The following is a 21551-nucleotide window of genomic DNA, read 5'->3' as shown; positions in this document are numbered from 1 at the left end:
TTCAGATGTTGGCCTTGGCCTCCATAATGGATTGGCCCATTATTTGAACTCTCCCTATCAGATGTCATGAGGGTGCCACATAGTAAGCCAGAGACTGTATGTCCCTCTATAGCTCTAGAAGCATCTCCATGAACATGCAATAATGTCCTTACAGAATAGTTCATATAATTTTCCTGTGGAGCCACTGCAGTGTCATCTTCACCCAGAAGAGCTTCTATTTATTGTGGTTCCATTTATTGCAACACTTGTAGGACTATTTTAGCTGTCAAAATCTTTTGCCACATTTCATAGAGTTCTAATAACTTGGTCAATTTAATAACACTTTTCATGTTTACTTCTATAAAAATAATTTGTCATATTCTCCTAAATTAACAATTAAAAATGTACAGTGGATTTTTTTTATCTATACACAATCACAAGCTATTGTATACAGATATAACACCAAACTGTTATGTAGAGGCACCTGGAAGTAGATTTGTGATTAAAACTCTCCTAATAAAATGAAAAATCAGTTAGTGCACAGACATGTCTGTGAACAAACCAGAGAGGACAAATACACATGAGTTGTTAGAAAATACTACGGCATAAATACTGACAAAACAGTCAAGGGCTATCGCTAGAGTTACTTGTCTTCAACAATGTGTGCAGTGTGGGAGAAGCTCCTTATTCCTCTCCATGTCTAAATCTATACATCAGACTCACAGACGATTCTGACACAGGACACAAAAGGAAACTAATATGCACTTTAGGGAAAGAATTCCAGACCTCACAGGTGCAGGTCCCCAACACACACCTGCTAATTCTATCTCCCTTTTTTACTTTTTGCACTGAACATGCAAGAAAACATGGATCTATATTTTGTGACAAGGATCCAGTAACTTCTATATCTACAGGCAAAGGAGATCCCCAAAAGAACTACAATCTGTGAACACACTGTTCAGTCTTGAGAAGAATCCAAGTAAGTTTGGGTAGCAGAGACTTCCCCATATTAGGTTTTAATGAAATTCAAAAATGCCTCTGCCCACGTTGCTGGGTATAGTCATCTGGGAGCTACCAGGACATGGGGAGTAGGAAATTCACATGACACAGGTAAGAGACGTCTGGTCTACCTCAGACTGCATGTGAAAAGTAGAGCCTGAGTCCCGGCTGGTGAGGAGCACCCAGAAGGCTCTGGCAGGTGCTGGGAACCATGACTGAGCAAAACCTGAGCACAACTGCGCTTGTACAGGATCACCTCTCCCTTCTGCTCATACTCTGCCCACCCAGCCTGGTCTGGCCCCACCATTGAGATGATATGGGAGATGGATGATAGAAGGCTAAAGAGGTGAGGTCCAGTGGAAAGAGAGACAGGGTGTGTCTGGCTGTAGTCATTACCTACACACAAAGCTCAGTTAGTGCCACCAAAGAACTGACCTGGGACATCCAGATGGAAGGTGACCTTCTGGCCCCCGGCCTCGCAGCTGTACTCCCCGCTGTCCCCCTTGGCCGCCTGCTGCAGCACCAGCCGCCGGGTGCAGCCCGTGGCCTCCACACGCACTTTCGAGCTCCCACTCAGCTTCTTGCCATCCTTGTACCACGTCACCTCCGTCTGGGCCTGGGCCACCTCGCAGCTCAGCGTGGCACTGGCCCCGGCCATGGCCTTCACCTCGCTGTGTGCAGACTGCTCCTTGGCAAACACCGCCGTGGGCTCTGTGGACAGGAAGGCACACACAGAGTCAAAAATATTTTCTAAATTAGGAGGACAGCACTCTGGATGCAAGGACTGAGTGGGGAGGTTGCAGGAAAGAAAAACCCTCAAGGCTCTGTGTGGCCTGCAGAAGCCCCAGCACCTTCTCAGCACAAGTATCTCATTCATCTGCACATTAACCACTGCCCAGGGGGGTGATCCCTGCTGGGGACACCGTGATGGACTTCTCTAGAGCACACACCCTCTAGCAGAGGGACTTCAGGCCAGGAGGGGTGCACACATTCTCCCCAGGTGACCAAGTCTTTCCTGGATGTGCAGGGAGCATTCCCACAGACTGAGTGACTGGTCCTGGGCTCCACCTCCCACCTGCCTTCCATGTGTGACCTGCTGGCCTCCTAGGGGACTGAGCTGTGCCTCCTGAGCCTGTCTCTTCCATGGTGTGGATGACTCACAAAGTGGTGGGCCTTGGCTATGTTTTCCGTCTTTACTGTTTGTTCTTCTGTGCTGTGTCTGTTTATGGGAATTTGGGGCACCATAATACTTCTCCCCATTCCCACCAAGTCTAACAATGTATCTTTTGCATAAATCAAACTGAATTTCACATCATTTTTTCACACTTGTATATGTTTTACTTTATTTCCTGCTGACAAAAGTGGTGACTGTGAGCCCCCTTGCCTGGTCCCTGCTCTCAGAGAAAGCCTTCAAGTGTCATTTAGTGTGGTTAGCTGATTGTTCTTTAGTTCATTTATCAGAAGAAGGATGAACTGTTTTCTTTATAATTGGTTAAGAATCCAATGGGTGAAGAGAAACTGATAAACATTTCTTCTATATTTCTGACATTAAATGTTATCAAAACTCAGCTCTGCATTGATGAGGTGATCGCTTCATATTTTAGTTTCTATCTGCTCATGTCATGTCATCATGAATGAGGTTGATTTGCTGACCTTTGTAGTGCTCACACAGCTGGGTCATGACTTTCTTTTTACTGCATTGTCCTCTTAATACATTGCTCATTCATTTTGATACTACCTAGATTCAGCTTTGAGCCTTGGTCTCCACAATAGTTTGGCCCTTATTTTGAACTCTCCCTATCAGATGTTGGTGATAGATGTCATGCTGGCACAAACGGTATGTCCTTCTCTAGTTCTGGAACAGTGGTTCTCAACTTTTCTAATGCCACTACCATTTAAAATAGCTCCTCATGTTGAGGTTATCGCCAACCATTATATTATTTTCGTTGCTACTTCCTATCTGTAATTTTTCTACTGTTAATGAATTGTAATGGAAATATCTGTGTTTTCCGATGGTCTTAGGCAACCCTGCTAGCGGTTCTCAACCTGTGGGTCGTGAGATCCTTCTAGAGTCTAGAAGGATCTCTATGAGCATGCAATAATTTCCTTACCAAATACAATAGTTCATATAATTTTCCATTGGAGCCATCGGGGTGTCATCTTCACCTATAAGAACTTTTTTTATTGTTGGCCCATTTATTAAAAAGGTTGTAGGACTATTTTAGCTATTAAAATCTTTTGTCACTTTTCATGTATTTTTCCAATAATTTGGTCAATTTCTCAAAACTTTTCATATTTGCCCCTACAAAATAATTTGTCATATTCTCCTAAAGTAACAATTTAAAAAGTTTGGTTGGTGGATTTTTTTTTTTTTTGTCTATACACACCCACAAGTTATTTTACACAGAGATAATACCAAACTATTATGTAGAAGCACCTGAAAGTTGATTTGAGGTTAAAACTCTCCTAACAAAAAGAAAACACATTTTGTCCACAGAGATTTCTGAACAAACCAGAGACAAACACACATGCATCATTAGGAAACACTATTACATAAATAGTGACTCAACAGTCAATGCCTATCACTATAGTTACTTGTCTTCAACAGGGTGTACAGTGTGGGAGAAGCTCCTTATTCCCCTCCATGTCTAAATCTATACATCAGACTCCCATGGGATTCTGACACAGGACACAAAAGGAAACCAAGATGTACTTTAGGAAGATATTCCAGGCCTGACAGGTGCAGGTCCCCGGCACACACCTGACAATGCTCTGCTCTTTCTTTACTTTTTGCCCAGACCTTGCAAGAATACATGGATCTAGATTTTTGGGACAAGTGATGATGCAGTAACTTCTACATCCACACCTAAGGGTGTGCCCTAAAAAGCTAAAATTTGTCAACACACAACAGTTCAGTCTTGAGATGGATCAAGTAAGATTGGGTGGCAGAGACTTCCCCATATTCTGTTGTAAGGAAATTCAAATGTGGCTCTGCCCATGTTGCTGGGTGCGGGCACCTGGAAGCTACCAGGACATGGGGAGTAGGAAATTCACATGACACAGGTAAGAGACGTCTGGTCTACCTCAGTCTCCATGTGACAGGTAGAGCCTGAATCCCGGCTGGTGAGGAGCACCCAGAAGGCTCTGGCAGGTGCTGGGAACCATGACTGAGCAAAACCTGAGCAGTACTCTACTGGTACAGGATCACCTCTCCCTTCTGCTCACATTTTGCCCACCCAGCCTGGTCTGGCCCCACCACTGGGATGATATGGGAGATGGAGGATAGAAGGCTAAAGAGGTGAGGTCCAGTGGAAAGAGAGACAGGGTGTGCCGGCTATAGTCATTACCTACACACAAAGCTCAGTTAGTGCCACCAAAGAACTGACCTGGGACATCCAGATGGAAGGTGACCTTCTGGCCCCCGGCCTCGCAGCTGTACTCCCCGCTGTCCCCCTTGGCCGCCTGCTGCAGCACCAGCCGCCGGGTGCAGCCCGTGGCCTCCACACGCACTTTCGAGCTCCCACTCAGCTTCTTGCCGTCCTTGTACCACGTCACCTCCGTCTGGGCCTGGGCCACCTCGCAGCTCAGCGTGGCACTGGCCCCGGCCATGGCCTTCACCTCGCTGTGTGCAGACTGCTCCTTGGCAAACACCACCGTGGGCTCTGTGGACAGGGAGGCACACACAGGGTCAGAGACACAAAACTTGTAGAAGTCTATCTCACCTTCACCGTAGTTTCAGAGATGAGTAAAATTTCTCCTTGCAGCTATGTGCCTGTTTGGGTATTAGTCCCTGGTGGAGTCAGCATATTATTTATAAACATATGTCTCCTGTAATGGAATTTCAAGTGTGCATTGCAGAGCATCCTGACAGAAAAATTTCTAAGACTGAGAAATTCAGTCAAGGCTATTATGCCACTTGTCAGAGCCAGTTCATTGTCTTCCCATATGATAGTCAATTCTTGTGTGCATGTGGCAATGGTCACTCCTTTATTTTTTAATATGTTTTCATTGATTTCAGAGAGGAGAGGGAGAGAGATCCAGAAATATCAATGATGAGAGACGATCGTTGATTAGCTGCCTTTTGCTGTCCCTATTGGGACTCAAGCCCACAATTCCATTCCTTAGGGGAATCAAATGGTGATCTAATTCATGGGGCGACACTCAATCACTGATTCTCACCAGTCGGGCAGGTTGGTAACTCTTTTACCACCAGAGCCTGGCTCATGGCATGTCATCCACAAACTAAGCTACACCTTTCTGGGTCTAACTCACATGCCAAGTACACTAATTTATTTGCACAGCTCAATGAAGTTCAGACTTAGCTTTCCCCATGTACCCAAACATCAACCAACAGAACATTTCCAGCTGCTCATCCACTGATGATCAAACTCTTTATTGCTGAAAGTATTACATGTCCCCATTTCCCCCCACACACACACCAACCCCCTCTAAAAACCCCCTGCCCTCATCCCACACCTTCACCACCTGGGCTATATTCTGTCTGTGTCCATGGCCATGCATATATGCATACCAAGTCCTTGGTTTATTACCTCTCTCCCACCCACCCTCTCCTGTCTTCCCTCAGAGATTCCCCACTCTGTTAAATGCTTCCACTTCTCTGGATACACTCCATTAATCAGTTTATCTTAATTAGACTCCACATATGAATAATATCATGTGATACATCTCTTTCTCTGACTGACTTATTTCACTTAGCATGATACTCTCCTGGTTCCTCCTTGCTGTCTCAAAGGGTAAGAGATTCTTCTTTTTTAAAATATATTTTATTGATTTTTTTTTTTACAGAGAGAAAGGGAGAGGGACAGAGATCTAGAAACATCAATCAGCTGCCACCTGCACACCCACTACTGGTACATGCCTTTGACCGGTATTGAACCCGGGACCTCTCAGGACCTCTATCCACTGAGCCAAACCAGTCAGGGCGAGATTCTTCTTTTTTTTACTGCTGCATAGTACTCCCTGGTATAAATATACCACAGCTTTTTTTTTTTTTTTTTTAAACCAATCATCTACTGATGGGCACTTGAGGTGTTTATAGATCTTAGCTATTGTAAATTGTACGTTATAATCATTCTTTCTGTTGGGTGTTTTGGGTTTCTTAGGATATATAAATGTGGGGTCACTGGGTCAAATGGCAGTTTCATATTTACATTTCTAAGGAGCTTCCATACTGTTTTCCATAATAGTTACATCAGTCTGCATTCCCAACAGCAGTGTACTAGGGTTCCCTTTTCCCCACATCTTCACCAGCACTTGTCATTTATTGATTTGTTGATTGTAGCAATTCTGATAGGTTTGAGGTGATACTTCATTGTTATTTTAATTTACATCTATCTGATGATCAGTGACTGAGCATTTTCCCCACAAGTCTCTTGGCCTTATGTATGTCCACGCTGAAGAAGTGTCTATTTAGGTCCTCTGCCCATTTTTCAATTGGATAGTTTGTCTTCCTTATATAATTTGGATATTAACCCTTTATCAGATGTATCATTGCCAAATATGTTCTTCCATACAGTGGGCTCCCTTTTCATTTTGTTGATGGTTTCTTTTACTGTGAAAGAAATTTTATTTTTTTAAATAAATCTTTATTGTTCAGATTATTACAAATGTGTTCCTCTTCCCCTCTCCCCCAATTGCTCCCCTCCACCAGGTTCCCACCCCACCCTCTGTCCTTTCCCCATCCCCCATTGTCTCCATCCATAGGTGCACAGTTTTTGTTCAGTCTCTTCCCACACCCCCACTCCCCTTTTCCCCAAGAATCTTCAGTCCACTCCCCTTCCATACCTCAGATTCTATTATATTAACCAGTTAATATTGTTCATCAGATTTTTTAATTCCCTTGTTTTTTATATTCACTTGTTGATAGTTACGTATTTGTTGTTCATAATTTTTATCTTTATCTTCTTCCTCTTCCTAAATAACCCCCTTCAGCAATTCATATAATTCTGGTTTGGTGGTAATGAACAACTTTAGCTTTTTTTTATTTGTGAAGCTCTTTATCTGGCCTTTGATTCTGAGTGATAGCTTTGCTGGGTAGAGGATTTTTGGCTCTAGGTTCTTGCTATTCATCACCTTGAATATTTCTTATCATTCCCGTCTGGCCTGCATGGTTTCTGTTGAGAAATCAGCTGATAATCATATGGGTGCTCCTTTATAGGTAACTACCTGCTTTTCTCTTACTGCTTTTAATATTCTCTCTTTGTCTTTTGCTCTGGGAATTTTAATTATGATGTGTCTTGCCGAAACCGGTTTGGCTCAGTGGTAGAGCGTCGGTCTGCGGACTGAAAGGTCCCAGGTTCAATTCGGGCCAAGGGCATGTACGTTGGTTGCGGGCACATCCCCGGTGGGGGGTGTGCAAGAGGCAGCTGGTCAATGTTTCTCTCTCATCGATGTTTCTAGCTCTCTATCTCTCTCCCTTCCTCTCTGTAAAAAAAAAAAAAATCAATAAAAAAATATATACCATATTTTCCGGGGTATAAGATGACTTTTGAAACAAAAAAAAGTAAACCGAAAATCGGGGGCAAAAGACCAAAATTGCACAAAAATTACCTGCAGATCTTGACGGCAAAGTAAGTCTTTTCTTTGAAGTGGGGGGTAGTTTAAAACAGCGAATATAGGCCTAAACCTATGTTTTAACTGTAAAATTAGGGGGTCGTCTTATACGCCGGAAAATACTGTGTTTTTGTGTGTGTATGTGTGTGTGTATTAATTATGATGTGTCTTGGTGTGGTCCTCCTTGGATTCCTTTTGTTTGGGGTTCTGCAGGCTTCCTGGACTTGTAAGTCTATTTCTTTCCCCAGGTGGGGGAAGTTTTCTGTCACTACTTTTTCCAGTATTCTTTCGGTATCTTGCTCTCTCTCTTCTTCTGGGATCCCCATAATTCTGATGTTGGTTCGCTTGAAATTGTCCCAGAGGTTTCTTACACTATCTTCAACTTTCTGGATTTTCTTTTCTTGCTTCTGTGGAGGAGTGTCCTCTGGTTCTTTGTGTTCTAAATCTTTGTCTTGATTCTTGCGATCTTCCAGTCTGTTTTTAGGACTCTGTGTAATATTTTTTATTTCAGACAATTTTTTATTTCTTCATTTCTAGTTGATCTATTATTATTTCTAGTTGCTCCCTTTTCATATCCTCATAGGTCTCATTTATTTTATCGGCCTTTTTTAGGATATTCTTGAATAATCTTATAACTGTAGTTTTGAACTCAATGTCCAATCTTTTCTTTTCCTCCATCTCCTCCCTTGTGTCCTTCCTCTTGTCTGCATTTTAGTTGTTTCCCTGATTTGATGGAATAGTTTTGTGTGCTAGGTGTTCTGGTAGAGCCCAGTAGCACAGCCTTCCCAGTTACCTGTGGCGGACAGTCTTGGTGTAACCCTTTGTGGGCTGTGTGCGCAGTCTTGTTGGTAAGCCTTGCTTATTGTTGGTATCACTGGGAAGTGCTGATCTCCAAGCCAATTGACTGTGAGGGTCAGCAGTGTCTCAGCTAGGAGGGCTTCTGTACTCCACTTGGATGGGGCGGGGTCTCAGGGTGGCACAGACAATCTTTGGTTCCCTGTCAGTCTCGCCTTAGAAAAGTCCTGTTCTGTTCACAGTGAGTTTCAGAAGATTGATTGCAGGCACGCACACCTCTTTGGTAAAGGCGCAGACAAGCTTTGGATTCCTGCCAGTCCCTCCTTAGAGAAAGCCAGCCTCTGGGAGAGCTTCTGTGCTCAGCTTTGATGGGGCAGAGTCTCGGGTTGGTGCAGACAAGCTTTGTTTTCCCGTCAGCTCCTCCCCAAGTCCGGCAGTAATGGCCTCTGGCTTCACACACCTCCGAGAGATCTCTGCCCGCTGCCTGAAAGTCTGGCCTCTCCCTGTCTGGGGCCGTCTATCAGAGAAATAGGGTGATTCTGTTTTCCTCTCAAACAAGAAAGCCAGCGGCCCCTTAGCTATCAGCCCTCTCCGTGCCGGGAGTAAGCCAGCAGCAATCTCGGCCCTTCCTCTCTGTGTGCCGGGAGTACGCCAGCGCCTTTTCACGCGCACAGTTCTCTGCACCTTCATAGTTCCTGAGGTTCAGCATGCCTTCTCTCTCCTTCCCAGATGGCAGAGCCTCCTCTCAGCTAGCCGTCCGGTGCTTCAGGGCAATGCCTCCCCTGTTTTCCAGTTCTAAATTCAAATTTGTTGTGGTAGGCTGCATTCGGGTGTCTACCCTATGCTGCCATCTTGGTTTCTCCTCAGAAATTTTATTTTTAATATAGTCTTATTTGTTTATTTTCTCCTTAGCTTCCTTTACCCTAGGAGATGAATCTGTAAAAGTATTGCTACGAGAGATGTCTGAGATTTTGCTGCCTATGGTTTCTTCTGGGATTTTTATGGTTTCACAACTTAAATTTGAGTCTCATCCATTTTGAGTTTATTCTTGTATATGGTGTAAGTTGGTGCCTAGTTTCATTTTTTTTTTTTTTTTGCATTTATCTGTCCAATTTTCCAAACAACATTTATTGAAGAGATTCTGTTGACTCCATTGTATGTTCTTGCCTCCTTTGTCAAATATTAATTGAGTTTAATGGCTTGGGTCGATTTCTGGGTTCTCTATTCTGTTCCATGGATCTATATGCCTGTTCTTGTGCCAGAACCAGGCTGTTTGGATTACGATTGCTTTGTAGTGAAACTTCAAATACAGTATTGTCATTCCTCCAACTTTGCTTTTCTTTCTCAAGATTCTTGAAGCTACTCCATAAACATTTTAGAGTATTTTTTTTAGATGTATGAAATATGCCGTTGGTATTTTAATAAGGATTGCTTTGAATCTGTAGATTGCCTTGGGTAGTATGGACATTTTAATGATGTTGATTCTACCAATTCATGAACATGCTATATTCTGCTTGTTTATATCTCCTTCTATCTCTTTTTTCAACAACCTGTCATTTTCTGAGCATAGGTCTCTTGCCTCCTTGGTTAAGTATACTCCTTAGTAACTTAATTTTTATTGTTGTAGTGGTAAATGGGATTGTTTAGTCTCTCTTTCTGAGAATTCAAATTGGTGTATAAAAAAAGCCATTAATTTTTGGGTGTTGATTTTGTATCCTGCTACATTGCCAAATTCACTTATTAAATCTATAATAGTAGTTTTTTGTTGGAGTCTTCAGGGTTGTCTCTGTATAATGTCATTTGTGAATAGTGAGAGCTTTACTTCCTCTTTTCCAATTGGATGCCTTTTATTTCTTCTTCTTGTCTGATCATTGTGGCTAGGACTTCCAGACAACAAAATAAAAGGGTAATTTGCAAATTGAACCTAATGGCAGAATGAACAAGAATGACCAGTCGCTATGACACACACTGACCACTAGGGGGACAGACACTCAATGTAGGAGCTGCCCCCTAGTGGTCAGTGCGCTCCCACAAGGGGAGCTCCACTCAGCCACAAGCCAGGCTGAGGGCTAGAGTGCACCAGCAATGGTGGGAGCTGTGAATCGGACACCCCCCCCCCACCCCCAAGGGCTCCTGGGCTCCAGAGAGATGTCTGACTGTCAACTTAGGCAGGTGGACATCCCCAGAGGGGTCTCAGACTGCGAGAGGGTGCAGGCTGGGATGAGAGACCCCTCCCTTTCCCCCCAGTACATGAATCTTTGTGCACCAGGCCTCTAGTGTTGAATAAGAGTGGTGAAAGCAGACATCCCTGTTTTGTTCTTGTTCTTAGGGGATATTATTTTAGTTTTTGTATAATGAGTATGATGTTGGCTGTAAGTTTGTAATATATGGCCTTTATCGTGTAGAGATATGCTTTCTCTATTCACATTTTGCTCATATTTTTATCTAAAATAGGTGTTGAATTTTGTGAAATAATTTTTCTGCAGCTATCATGTGATTTCTGATTTTTGACTTTCAATTTCTTTATGTGCTGTATCATATGTAATGATTTGCAAATATTGTACTAGCCTTGCATTGCTGGAATAATCCCATTTGGTCGTGGTATATGGGCCTTTTTAATATATTGCTGGATCTTGCCGGGACTGGTTTGGCTCAGTGGATAGAGCGTCGGCCTATGGACTGAAAGGTCCCGGGTTCAATTCCGGTCAAGGGCATGTACCTTGGTTGCGGGCACATCCCCAGTGGGGGGTGTGCAAGAGGCAGCTGGTCGATGTTTCTCTCTCATCGACGTTTCTAACTCTCTGTCCCTCTCAATTCCTCTCTGTGTAAAATCAATAAAATATATTTTATATATATATATATATTGCTGGATCTGATTTGCTAAAATTTTCTTGAGGATTTTAGCACCTATGTTCATTAGGGATATTGGCCTGGAATTCTCTTTCTTTGTAGTGTCTTTATCTGGTTTTGGAATTAGAATAATACTGGCCTCATAAAAAGAGCTTGGAAGTGTTCCTTCCTCTTGAATGTTTTTGCAATAGTTTGAGGAGTATAGATGTTAGTTCTTCTTTGAATGTTAGATAAAACTTCCCTGTGAAGCCATTTAGACTCGGGCTTTTGTTTGCTGGAAGTATTTTGATAACTGCTTCTATTCCATCAGTTCTTATTGGCCTATTCAGGTTTTCTGATTCTTTCTGATTCAGTTTTGGGAGATTGTATTTTTCTAGGAATTGGTCCATTTCATCCACATTGTCCAGCTTGTTGGCATATATTAGTTTTTTATAGTATTTCCTTATAATTCTTTGTAATTCTTTGGTTAGGGTACCCTTCTCAGGTCTGGTGTTCTCTGATGGGGGGGGGCAGCTTGAGATTAGACCCCAGAGTCCTCAGTGGCAACCCCCCACCAATGAGATATCCCTCCATAACTTCAGTTGCTGTCTATGGCAGCCCAGCCAGTCCTTTTGTGCCTCTGCCCCTCCTACCAGTCTCTATATGATCTCCACTTTTTGTCCTCAGTTAGCAGGGTTCTCTCCAGCAAGTCTTCTTCCATTGATTATTCAAAGTAACCACCATCTTGACCTTGGTCTATTTTTTTATCTTACATGAATGAGTCATATTATCTCTGAGCCTGTTTTTTCCACTCAATATGATGTCTGTGAGCTCTATCATGTTACATGGAGCAATACTCTGTTCTCCTGTATTGATATACATGTCTCTGTTGTATGACACAATGGTTTACTTATATTTTCCCTCTCCTGGTTCATTTGGGTTATTTCCAATTTGGAGATCTGATGAGCAAAGCTGCAATGAATACTCTTGAATATATCTTGGGGGTCACATGGGTAGGCTTGCATTTGAGCTTTAGCCAATATTTCTAAAGAGTTTCTAGAATGGTTGTACCAATTTACACACCCACTATAAGTGTTTTGAGTGTTCTGATTCTCCACATGCTTACCAACACTGCATATCATCAATTTTTTTAAAGTATAGTTTATTGATTTTTAGACAGTGAGGAAGGGATAGAGAGAGATAGAAAAAAACATCAATGAGAGAGTGCAACATCAATCAGCTGCTTCCTGCACACTCCTTACCAGACATCAAGCCCACCACCCAGGCATGTGCCCTTGACCAGACCAAACAGGCAACCTTTTGGTGCATGGGACAATGCCCAACCACTGACCAGGGCAGATATAATCAATTTTTAACTTGTGTATGTCCCATTAAACTCAAGTGAATACATATAGAATCTTAGAGGGTTCATGCTATAGATTCCTTCATTCCTTCCTTCATTCATACATTCGATCATTGACCCAATTAAAGTCAATGGATGGCCCTCAGTATGTAGGTACATGATGGTGGTTGAGTATGCTATGGTGAGCAGCACAGTCTCTGTTCTGACAGAGCTTTCCTTCTAACGGGAAGAGGACAAACAAACATAAACCATGACAATAATGACATAATGGTATGTTGAGTGCTGTGATAAAATAAAACAGGTGACATGCTAGAAAGAAGGGTCTGATTGGTGACTGATATTTGGTGGTCTGAGTATATCTCACTAAGGAGTGATATTTAGGTGGATTGATAAATGATAAATGGGGGGCAGTCTTTGACTAAAACCTGGAAGAGACAGTCTAATGAAGATGAGCATTATGGTCAGAGTTCTCCTGCAGGAGTAGGTGTAAAGTGAGTGAGGAAGGTAAAGGGGAACTGCTCAAAGATTAGGCCACACAGAGCATCTTCTTCTCCCCAAAGCACTTCTGCCTCTAGGTTTGGAGTGCAATGAAAATCCAGCTATGGGGTTGCTATTAAGACACAGGGAAAACAGTCAAGCTGTGGACATCTTGTGTAGACAGAGTGATGAAATTAGAGATTGAGCAGTCAAAAGGGACCTTGTAGAATCAATCCCCGTTTCAACCACATTCCCCTTAAGACATTTGATGAAAAAAAAAAAAAAAAAAAAAAAAAAAAAAGACATTTGATGAATTCCAAAGCTGCATGGGGTGGGAGACTAAGAAGCCATACAAAAAACCTCTATAAACTAGAGAGGAATTTTAGTATCTTGGATTACCAGGGAGACAAATATTAGAGTTGAGTGTCTGGAGCCACGGGACCTCCATCCACACTCCAAGTCTCTGTAGGAATCCTTGGAGAACTCTATCAGGACTGGAGGAAAGGCAAATATAGATAAACATGATCAAAACTGCAATGCAGCCTTGAGTCTGCATGATACTGAAGGGACTAAAGTTTTTAGTCATCCTCTCTCTGCCTATAAGATAACAGCATCCATATTAATACATTTCCTCACACAATATCTGGCAGTCAGTCAAAAATTCATGCCAAGGAAAGGAGTAAAAAAAAAAAAGAAAAAAAAAAAGAGGCAATATCAGATGATAGGCTATTGTGGTTATCAGAATGTGTTATAACCATGATTAATATTTTTAAAATATGAAAGAAAATGTATCAACTAAAAATTTTACTATGGAATCTAGAATCTAAAAAATTAATTCACTGGAAATTATAAAACTCGAAAATAAAATAACTGAAAGGAAATACACTATAGATGGGTTTGACAGAAGATTAGATAGAATAGACGATAAGTGAATTGGAAGACAGATGGAAAGAAAATATCTATAATAAAGAAGAGAGGGGGAAAAATTAAGAAGAAAGGAAGAGATGCATATGGGGTATGTGATAACCCACATTCTAGAGCTGCTGAAAGAGATAAACTCACAAACTCATGATGCTCTACTGCCCCAATATGAGTACAAAGAAAACCATGCCTGGTGAAAGTAAAATTATTCAAAATAAAAAAACAATACCTTAAAAGCAACAGTACTAAACAAACAAATAAACAAAAAACCCTTCATTGTGACTCAGTGGTTGAGCATTGACCTATGAACCAGGAGATTATGGTTCAATTTCCAGTCAGGGCACATGCCCAGGTTGCAGGCTCAATCCCCAGTAGCTGGTGGGGGGAGGGGGGTTGGGGGGGGAGTAGGTTGTGGAGGTGAAGGGAACAGCTGATCAATAATTCCCTCTCATAATTGGTGTTTCTATCTCTCTTTTCCTCTCCCTTCCTCTCTGAAATCAATAAAAATTAAAATATTTAAAATAAAAACACTTAAAAAAAAAACATAATAGACCTGAAAAATGATGTTTCAAAATAAAATATGGAGATTCAAAATAGCAGCAAGACAGATAGAAGTTACATTCATCTCCTCCCAGGAACAAATTGGAATTACAAATGAAATACAAACAACCTGAATAAGCAAATGAAGATTAGCTGAACAGAAGTCTTATACCAAGGATTTATGGAAAAAGCTACATCAAGCCTTGTAGGAAGGGCAGAGAAACAAAAAGGGCTGGTCCTGATCCCATGGGTGGTGGCTAAGAATCTGCAGGGGTATCTCAGTTGCAAATATTCTCCTTAAGGACTGTGGGGTCCCAACCCCACACCAAGCTCCACAGCGCAGAGCACTGGGGCCAGGAAGAGGCAAACAAACACCATCTGGAAAATCAGCAGGGATTCTATCCACCAGAGAAAGACAGGAATCTACTAGAGACACAGGTGCCCGCTGAAAAGGCCAGTGCACGCCCTGGTCATTTTGGCTCAATGGATAGAGCATCCGCCCATGGACTAAAGGATGCTGGGTTTGATTCCAGTCATGAGCACACACCGGTTATGGGCTCAATTCCTGGCCCTGGTTGGGGTGTGCATGGAAGGCAACCAATCAATGTGTCTCTCTCACATCAATGTTTCTTTCTCTGTGTCTCTCCACTTCCCTTCCACTCTAAAAAAAAATCAATGGGAAACATATATTCAGGTGAGGATTAACAACAACAAAAGGCCAGTGAACAAAATCTCACTCATAGCCATTCAACCTGGGCTCCAGCAGAGGAAGGGCAGAGTGGATGAGGTTGTGTGAAGAGAGATTGGGTTTGTGGCTACAAGTAGGAGCTAAAGGGATAGACACCAGGATACTTGTGCTGAGTCCCTCTCCCACATCACTGACACCATATTTCTTGGGTGGAGCACTCACCTCCTTATGGCATCAGTCTGGAGGATTGCAATAGCCCTACCCTCTGGACTTCCTGCTACCCCACCCGACAGAGCTCACACCCTACAGAGGAGTCAGCTGCCTGAACCCATGGTATAAATGTCCAGGCAGACTCAGTAGGTGTCAGTGACTAACTTGTGTGGCACTGACCTGGGGGCCATCCCCACTACCTACCTGTGAGCTTAACCAGTGCCCTCCCCTCACGGGAGATCCACTAGCCCCATGCTACAATTCTCAACAGTTCCATCATCCCAACTCCTGGTGGCCCTGCCCTGCTGAGCTCAGGCTCCCCAGGAGGACTGGGAAGAATCCAGGGCAGACTGAGTTGTATGGCTCTGGTGCAGGGACCACATCCCCACCTTCTCCCAAGCCTGATCAATGTCTCCTACTCATAGAAAATCCACTAGCCCAACCCTCCTGACTCTCAGTGGCCCTGCCATATTGATCTTGGGCTCTCAGCAGTATCTGGGACAGACTGAGTTGTGTTACACTAGGAGAGGGACCATTTTCCCTCGCATGCCTGGCTGGTGCAGAGTTTTCCATTCACATGGCCAAATCTTGGTCTGTTGTAGCCGATAAACTCTGTTGTCCTCACCCTGACAACTCCCTAGACCTCACCCACCACAAAGGTCTAGTGGCACCAGTGGTGGCAGCTAAGCTTGGTATACCTTGGGACATTTGCTAAGTGGTCTCAAGTCCAGGCACTGGCACCAAGTTTGAAGCTGTATCAGTCTGGTGAATACCACTTGCTCCTATGTGGTGACTCACTGAGAACCTACCTCATGCAACATGAGTTACCACTAGAGGCTCTTTCAGTGGCTGAGCCTAAGAGGCATCCAGCAAGTGGAGTCAGACCATGGGGTGACTTGGGCCTTTTGATGACCAGCCCTAGGCTTGGTGCTGGTGGAAGCTGGACTTGGTGTGCAGCTTGGTCCTATCCACGCATACTCAGGCCCAGCAGAAGCAGCCACAAACTGTGGATAGTTCTGTAGCTCCAAATAGGTTGCCCAAGGACAGTCACAGGCAGTACATCAGATGAAGCAGAGGATCAAATCAGCAATTTGGAAGACAAGGTAGCAGAAAACAATCAGAGCAGTAAAAAGAAAAAAACATATTTTAAAAAAGACTAGTTTAAGCGACCTTTGGGACAACATGAAGTGTAACAACATCTGCATCACTGCAATACCAGAAAGACATAAAAGAGAGCAAGGGATCAAGAAATTAGTTGGCCACAGCCAGTACGGCTCAGTTGGTTGGAGTATCATTCCATACACTAGAAATAGGCAGGTTCAATTCCTTGTTAGGGCTCATACCCAATTTAAAAATAAAATAAATTTTAAAACCTATTTAAAGAAATAATGTATGAAAACTTCCTCGTGAAGAAAAAAGACACAAAAATCTAGGGAGCACAGAGTCCCAAACAAGATGAACCAAAAGAAGCTCACAACAAGAAACATCATAATTAAAATGACAAAGATTAAAGACAAAGAGAAAATATTAAAAGCAGCAACAGACAGTTACCTACAAGGGAGCTCCCATAGATTGTCAGCAGATTTCTCAACAGAAACATTTCATGCCAGAATGGAATGGCATGAAATATTCAAAGTGGTGGGAAGACTAGTCTATCCAGCTTACTATCATTCAAAATTGAAGGTGAACTAAAGAACTTTCAAGATAAGAAAAAGCCAAAGTAGCTCTTCACCACCAAACTAAGATTATAAGAAATGTTAAAGGATCTTCTTTAAGAAAAGGAACAAAACAAAAAGAGAGAGAGAGAGAAAGGAATATAGCTATAAAAAATAAAACAGCAATAAATACATATCTGTCAATAATGACTTTAAATGTAAATAGCTTACATGCTCTAATCAGAGACAGTAAAATTCAAGAGGAGGGAAGACTTTCCAGCTCTTTTTATGAGGCCAGCATTTTGCTAATTCCAAAACTCAATAAAGACATTACAAAGAAAGAAAATTACAGTGCAATATCCCTGATGAACATGGATGCTAAAATCCTCAACAAAATATTAGCAAATCAGATCCAGTAATGTATTAAAAAGATCATACACCATGACCAAGTAGGGTTTATTCCAGGGATACAAGAATGGTTCAATATTCACAAATTAATAAATGTGATAAACTACATTAATAAAATGAAGGATAAAAATCCAGTAGATGCAGAAAAGGTATTTGACAAAGTACAATACCCATTTTTAATAAAAACTTATCAAAGTGGAAATAGAGAGATCATATCTCAACATAATAAAGGCCATACATGAAAAGCTATAGCCGACATCATACTCAATAAGGAAAAAATTAAAAACATGTCCCTAAAGATGAGGAAGAAGACAAAAAAAAGTCTACTTTCACCATTCTTATGCAACACAGTATTAGAAATCTAGCAACAGCAATCAGAGAAGAAGAAATAAAAAGGCATCCAAATTGGAAAGGATGATGTAAAACTGTCATTTGTCACAAATGACATGATAGTGTACACAGAAAACCCTAAAGACTCCACCGAAAAACTACTAGATTTAATAAATAAATTTGGCAATATAGCAGGATACAAAATTAACATCCAGAAACCAGTGGCATTTTTATTTACCAATAATGAACTCTCAGAAAAAGAAACTAAACAACAATCCCATTTACCACTGCAACAAAGAAATAAAATAGCTGGGAATAAACTTAACAAAGGAGGTAAAAGACCTATACTCAGAAAACTATAGGGCATTGAAAAAGGAAATAGAGGAAGATACAAACAGGTGGAAGCATATCCTGTGTTTTTGGATTGGTAGAATTAAATCATTAAATGGCCATACCACCCAAAGCAGTCTACAGATTCAATGTTATCCCTATTAAAACACCAACAGCATATTTCATAGATCTAGAACAAATATTCAAAAAAACTATATGAAACAAAACAGACTCCAAATGGCCACAGCAATCTTGAGAAATAAGAATAAAGTTGGGGGGGATCACAATACTGAATATCAAGTTATGCTACAAAGCCATTGTAATCAAAATAGCCTGGTACTGGCACAAGAACAGGCATATAGACCAATGGAACAGAACAGAGACCCCAAAAATTGACCCATGACAATATAGACTATTAATATTTGACAAAAGAGGCAAGAGCATACAATGGAGTAAAATAGTCTCTTCAATAAATGGTGCTGGGAAAATTGGACAAATACATGCAAAGAAATGAAACTGGGCCACCAACTTACACCATACAGAAGAATACACTCAAAATGGATAAAATACTTAAGTGTAAGTCGCAAAACCATAAAAATCCTAGAAGAAAACATAGGCAGTAAAATCTCAAGCATCTCCCATAGCAATGTGTTTACAGATACATCTCCTAGGGCAGTGGTCAGCAAACTCATTAGTCAACAGAACCAAATACCAACAGTACAACGATTGAAATTTCTTTTAAGAGCCAGATTTTTTAAACTTCTTCTAACGCCACTTCTTCAATATAGACTTGCCCAGGCAGTGGTATTGTATTTTGTGGAAGAGACACACTCAAGGGCCAAAGAACCGCATGTGGCTCGAGAGCCACAGTTTGCCGATCATGGTCCTAGGGCGAAGGAAACTCAGAAAAGAAGAAACAAATGGACTACATCAAGCTAAAAAGCTTCTACACCACAACAACAACAACAAAAAACCATCAACAAAATGCAAAGAGAATCTATTGCATGGGAGAACATATTTACCAATGATAAATCAAATAAAAGGTTAATTTTCAAAATATATAAAGAACTTATACAACTCAACACCAGGAAGATAAACAATCTAATTAATAAATGGGTAAAGGACCTAAATAGACACTTCTCCAAAGAGGGCAATTAGGGGCGATTGGGCCAGCAGGGGAGCAGTTAGGCATCAATTAGGCCTGCAGGGGAGTGGTTAGGGAGTGATCAGGCAGGCAGGCAGGTGAGCAGTTAGGAGTCAGCAGTCCCGGTGTAGACCCTGTGGGATTGGGCCTAAATCAGCAGTCGGACACCCCCCAAGAGGTCCCAGATTGAAGATGGTGCAGGCTGGGCTGAGGGACCACCCCCTCAGTGCACCAATTTTGTGCACTGAGCCTCTAATATCAACATAATAAAAACTATTTATGACAAAACCACAGGCAACATCATAGTCAAAGGGCAAAAGCCAAAAGCCTTGCATCAGAAAAAAGATTCATCATTCTTATTCAGCATAGCACTGGAAGTACTGGCAACAGCAAGCAGACAAGAGAAAGAAATAAAAAGCATCCAAGTTTTAAATAAAGAAGTAAAACTCTCATTATTTGCAGATGACATGATACTGTATATAAAGAACCTTAAAGATTCCATATTAAAAAAACAAACCACTACTAGAACCTATGAATGAATTTAGCAAAGTAACAGGGTATAAAATAAACATCCAGCAATCAGTTGCATTTTTATACACCAACAATGAACTATGAAAAAGAAAAGCTAAGAAAATAATTCCATTTATAATTGCCTCAAAAAAAAAATTCCTAAGAATAAATTTAACCAAGGAAATAAAAAGCTTATATTCAGAAAATCATAAGACACTGAAGAATGAAATTGAAGAAGACACAAATAAGTACAAGCATATACTGTGTTCATGGATAGAAAGAATTAAGAGTATTTAAATGTCCAAACCAATCTATAGATTCAGCGCAATCCATATCAAGATATCAATGACACATTTCACAGAATTAGAACAAATATTCCAAAAATTTATAGGGAGCCACAAAAGACCCTGAAGAGCCACCACAATCTTGAGAAAGAACAAAGTTGGAGGAATCATACTACCTGATATCAAACTATATTACAAGGACCCACTAATCGAAACAGCATGGTACTGGCATAAAAGCAGACATATAGATCAACAGAACAGAATACTGAGTCCAGAAATAAACCCATGTCTTTATTGTCAATATTTGTGCACTGAGCCTCTAATATCAACATAATAAAAACTATTTATGACAAAACCACAGGCAACATTATAGTTGCCTGTGGTTTTGTCATAGACAAAGGAGGCTAGAACATACAATGGGGTAAAGACAGTCTATTCAATAAATGGTGTTAGTAAAATTGTACAGATACATGCAAAAATGAAACTAGAGTACCTGCTTATACCATACATAAGAATAAACTCAAAATAGATTAAAGACTTAAATGTGAGACTTAAAGCCATAAAACTCCGAGGAAAAAACAGGCAGTAAACTCTCTGACATTTCACTTAATAACATTTTATTACTGTTATTATCATTATTATTTTAAATCTCCACCCAAGAATATTTTTTCCATTGATTTTTTTTTTTTTTTTTGAGAGTGAGAATAGTGGAGGGGAGAGATAGGGAGAGAGAAACACCAATGTGAGACACATCAATTGTATGCCTCTGGAATGTACTCTGACTGGGTCCAGGGGTCAAGCCTTAAACTGAGGCATGCGCCCTTGACTGGGAATCGAACCTGCAACCCTTTGGTCTATGGAACAATGCTCTAACCACTGAGCAAAACCAGCTAGGGCTGCACTTAGTAATACTTTTTCTGATATATCTCCTTGGGCAAGAGCAACAACAACAAAATAAACAAATGGGACCACTCAAACTGAAAAGGTTTTGCACAGAAAAGGAACAATAAACAAAATGAAAAGACTGCCCACTGAATGGGAAAACATTCACCAATGATATATCTGATAAGGGGTTAATGTCCAAAATTTATAAAGATCTGATACAACTCAACACCAGAGACTCAAACAATCCAATTAAAAAAATGGGCAAAGTACCTGAATAGACACTTCTCCAAAGAAGATATGCATATGAAAAGATGCTCAGCATCACTAATCATCAGAGAAATAAAATTAAAACCACAGTAAGATATCACCTCACATCTGTCATAATTACTATTATCAATAAATCAACCAACAATAGGTGAGGTATGGAGAAACAGGAACCTTTGTGAACTGTTGGTGGGAATGTAGACTGGTGCAGCCACTATGGAAAACAGTATGGCGGTTCCTCAAAAAATTAAAAATGGAACTGCCTTTAGCCGAAACCGGTTTGGCTCAGTGGATAGAGCATTGGCCTGCAGACTGAAAGGCCCCAGGTTCGAATCCGGTCAAGGGCATGTACCTTGGTTGTGGGCAC

General features: G+C 41.3%; 1 protein-coding gene across 1 annotated transcript in view; it reads right to left on the bottom strand.

The window, feature by feature from the left end:
• The window catches only part of OBSCN (obscurin, cytoskeletal calmodulin and titin-interacting RhoGEF), a gene marked incomplete at its 5' end in the record, with an annotated part of 160607 nt that overhangs the window by 117365 nt on the left and 21691 nt on the right, over nucleotides 1–21551 (bottom strand). The window contains 2 exon segments of the mRNA XM_084885131.1: nucleotides 1414–1689; nucleotides 4365–4640. Of these exon segments, the coding sequence (XP_084741257.1) occupies nucleotides 1414–1689; nucleotides 4365–4640 (552 nt within the window).

This window comes from Pipistrellus hanaki, assembly GCF_964339955.1.
Source record: "Pipistrellus hanaki genome assembly, chromosome: 5".
NCBI classification, from domain to species: Eukaryota; Metazoa; Chordata; class Mammalia; order Chiroptera; family Vespertilionidae; genus Pipistrellus; species Pipistrellus hanaki.
Note: the sequence above shows the minus strand (reverse complement) of the source record. Positions and strands in the feature narration are given on the sequence as shown.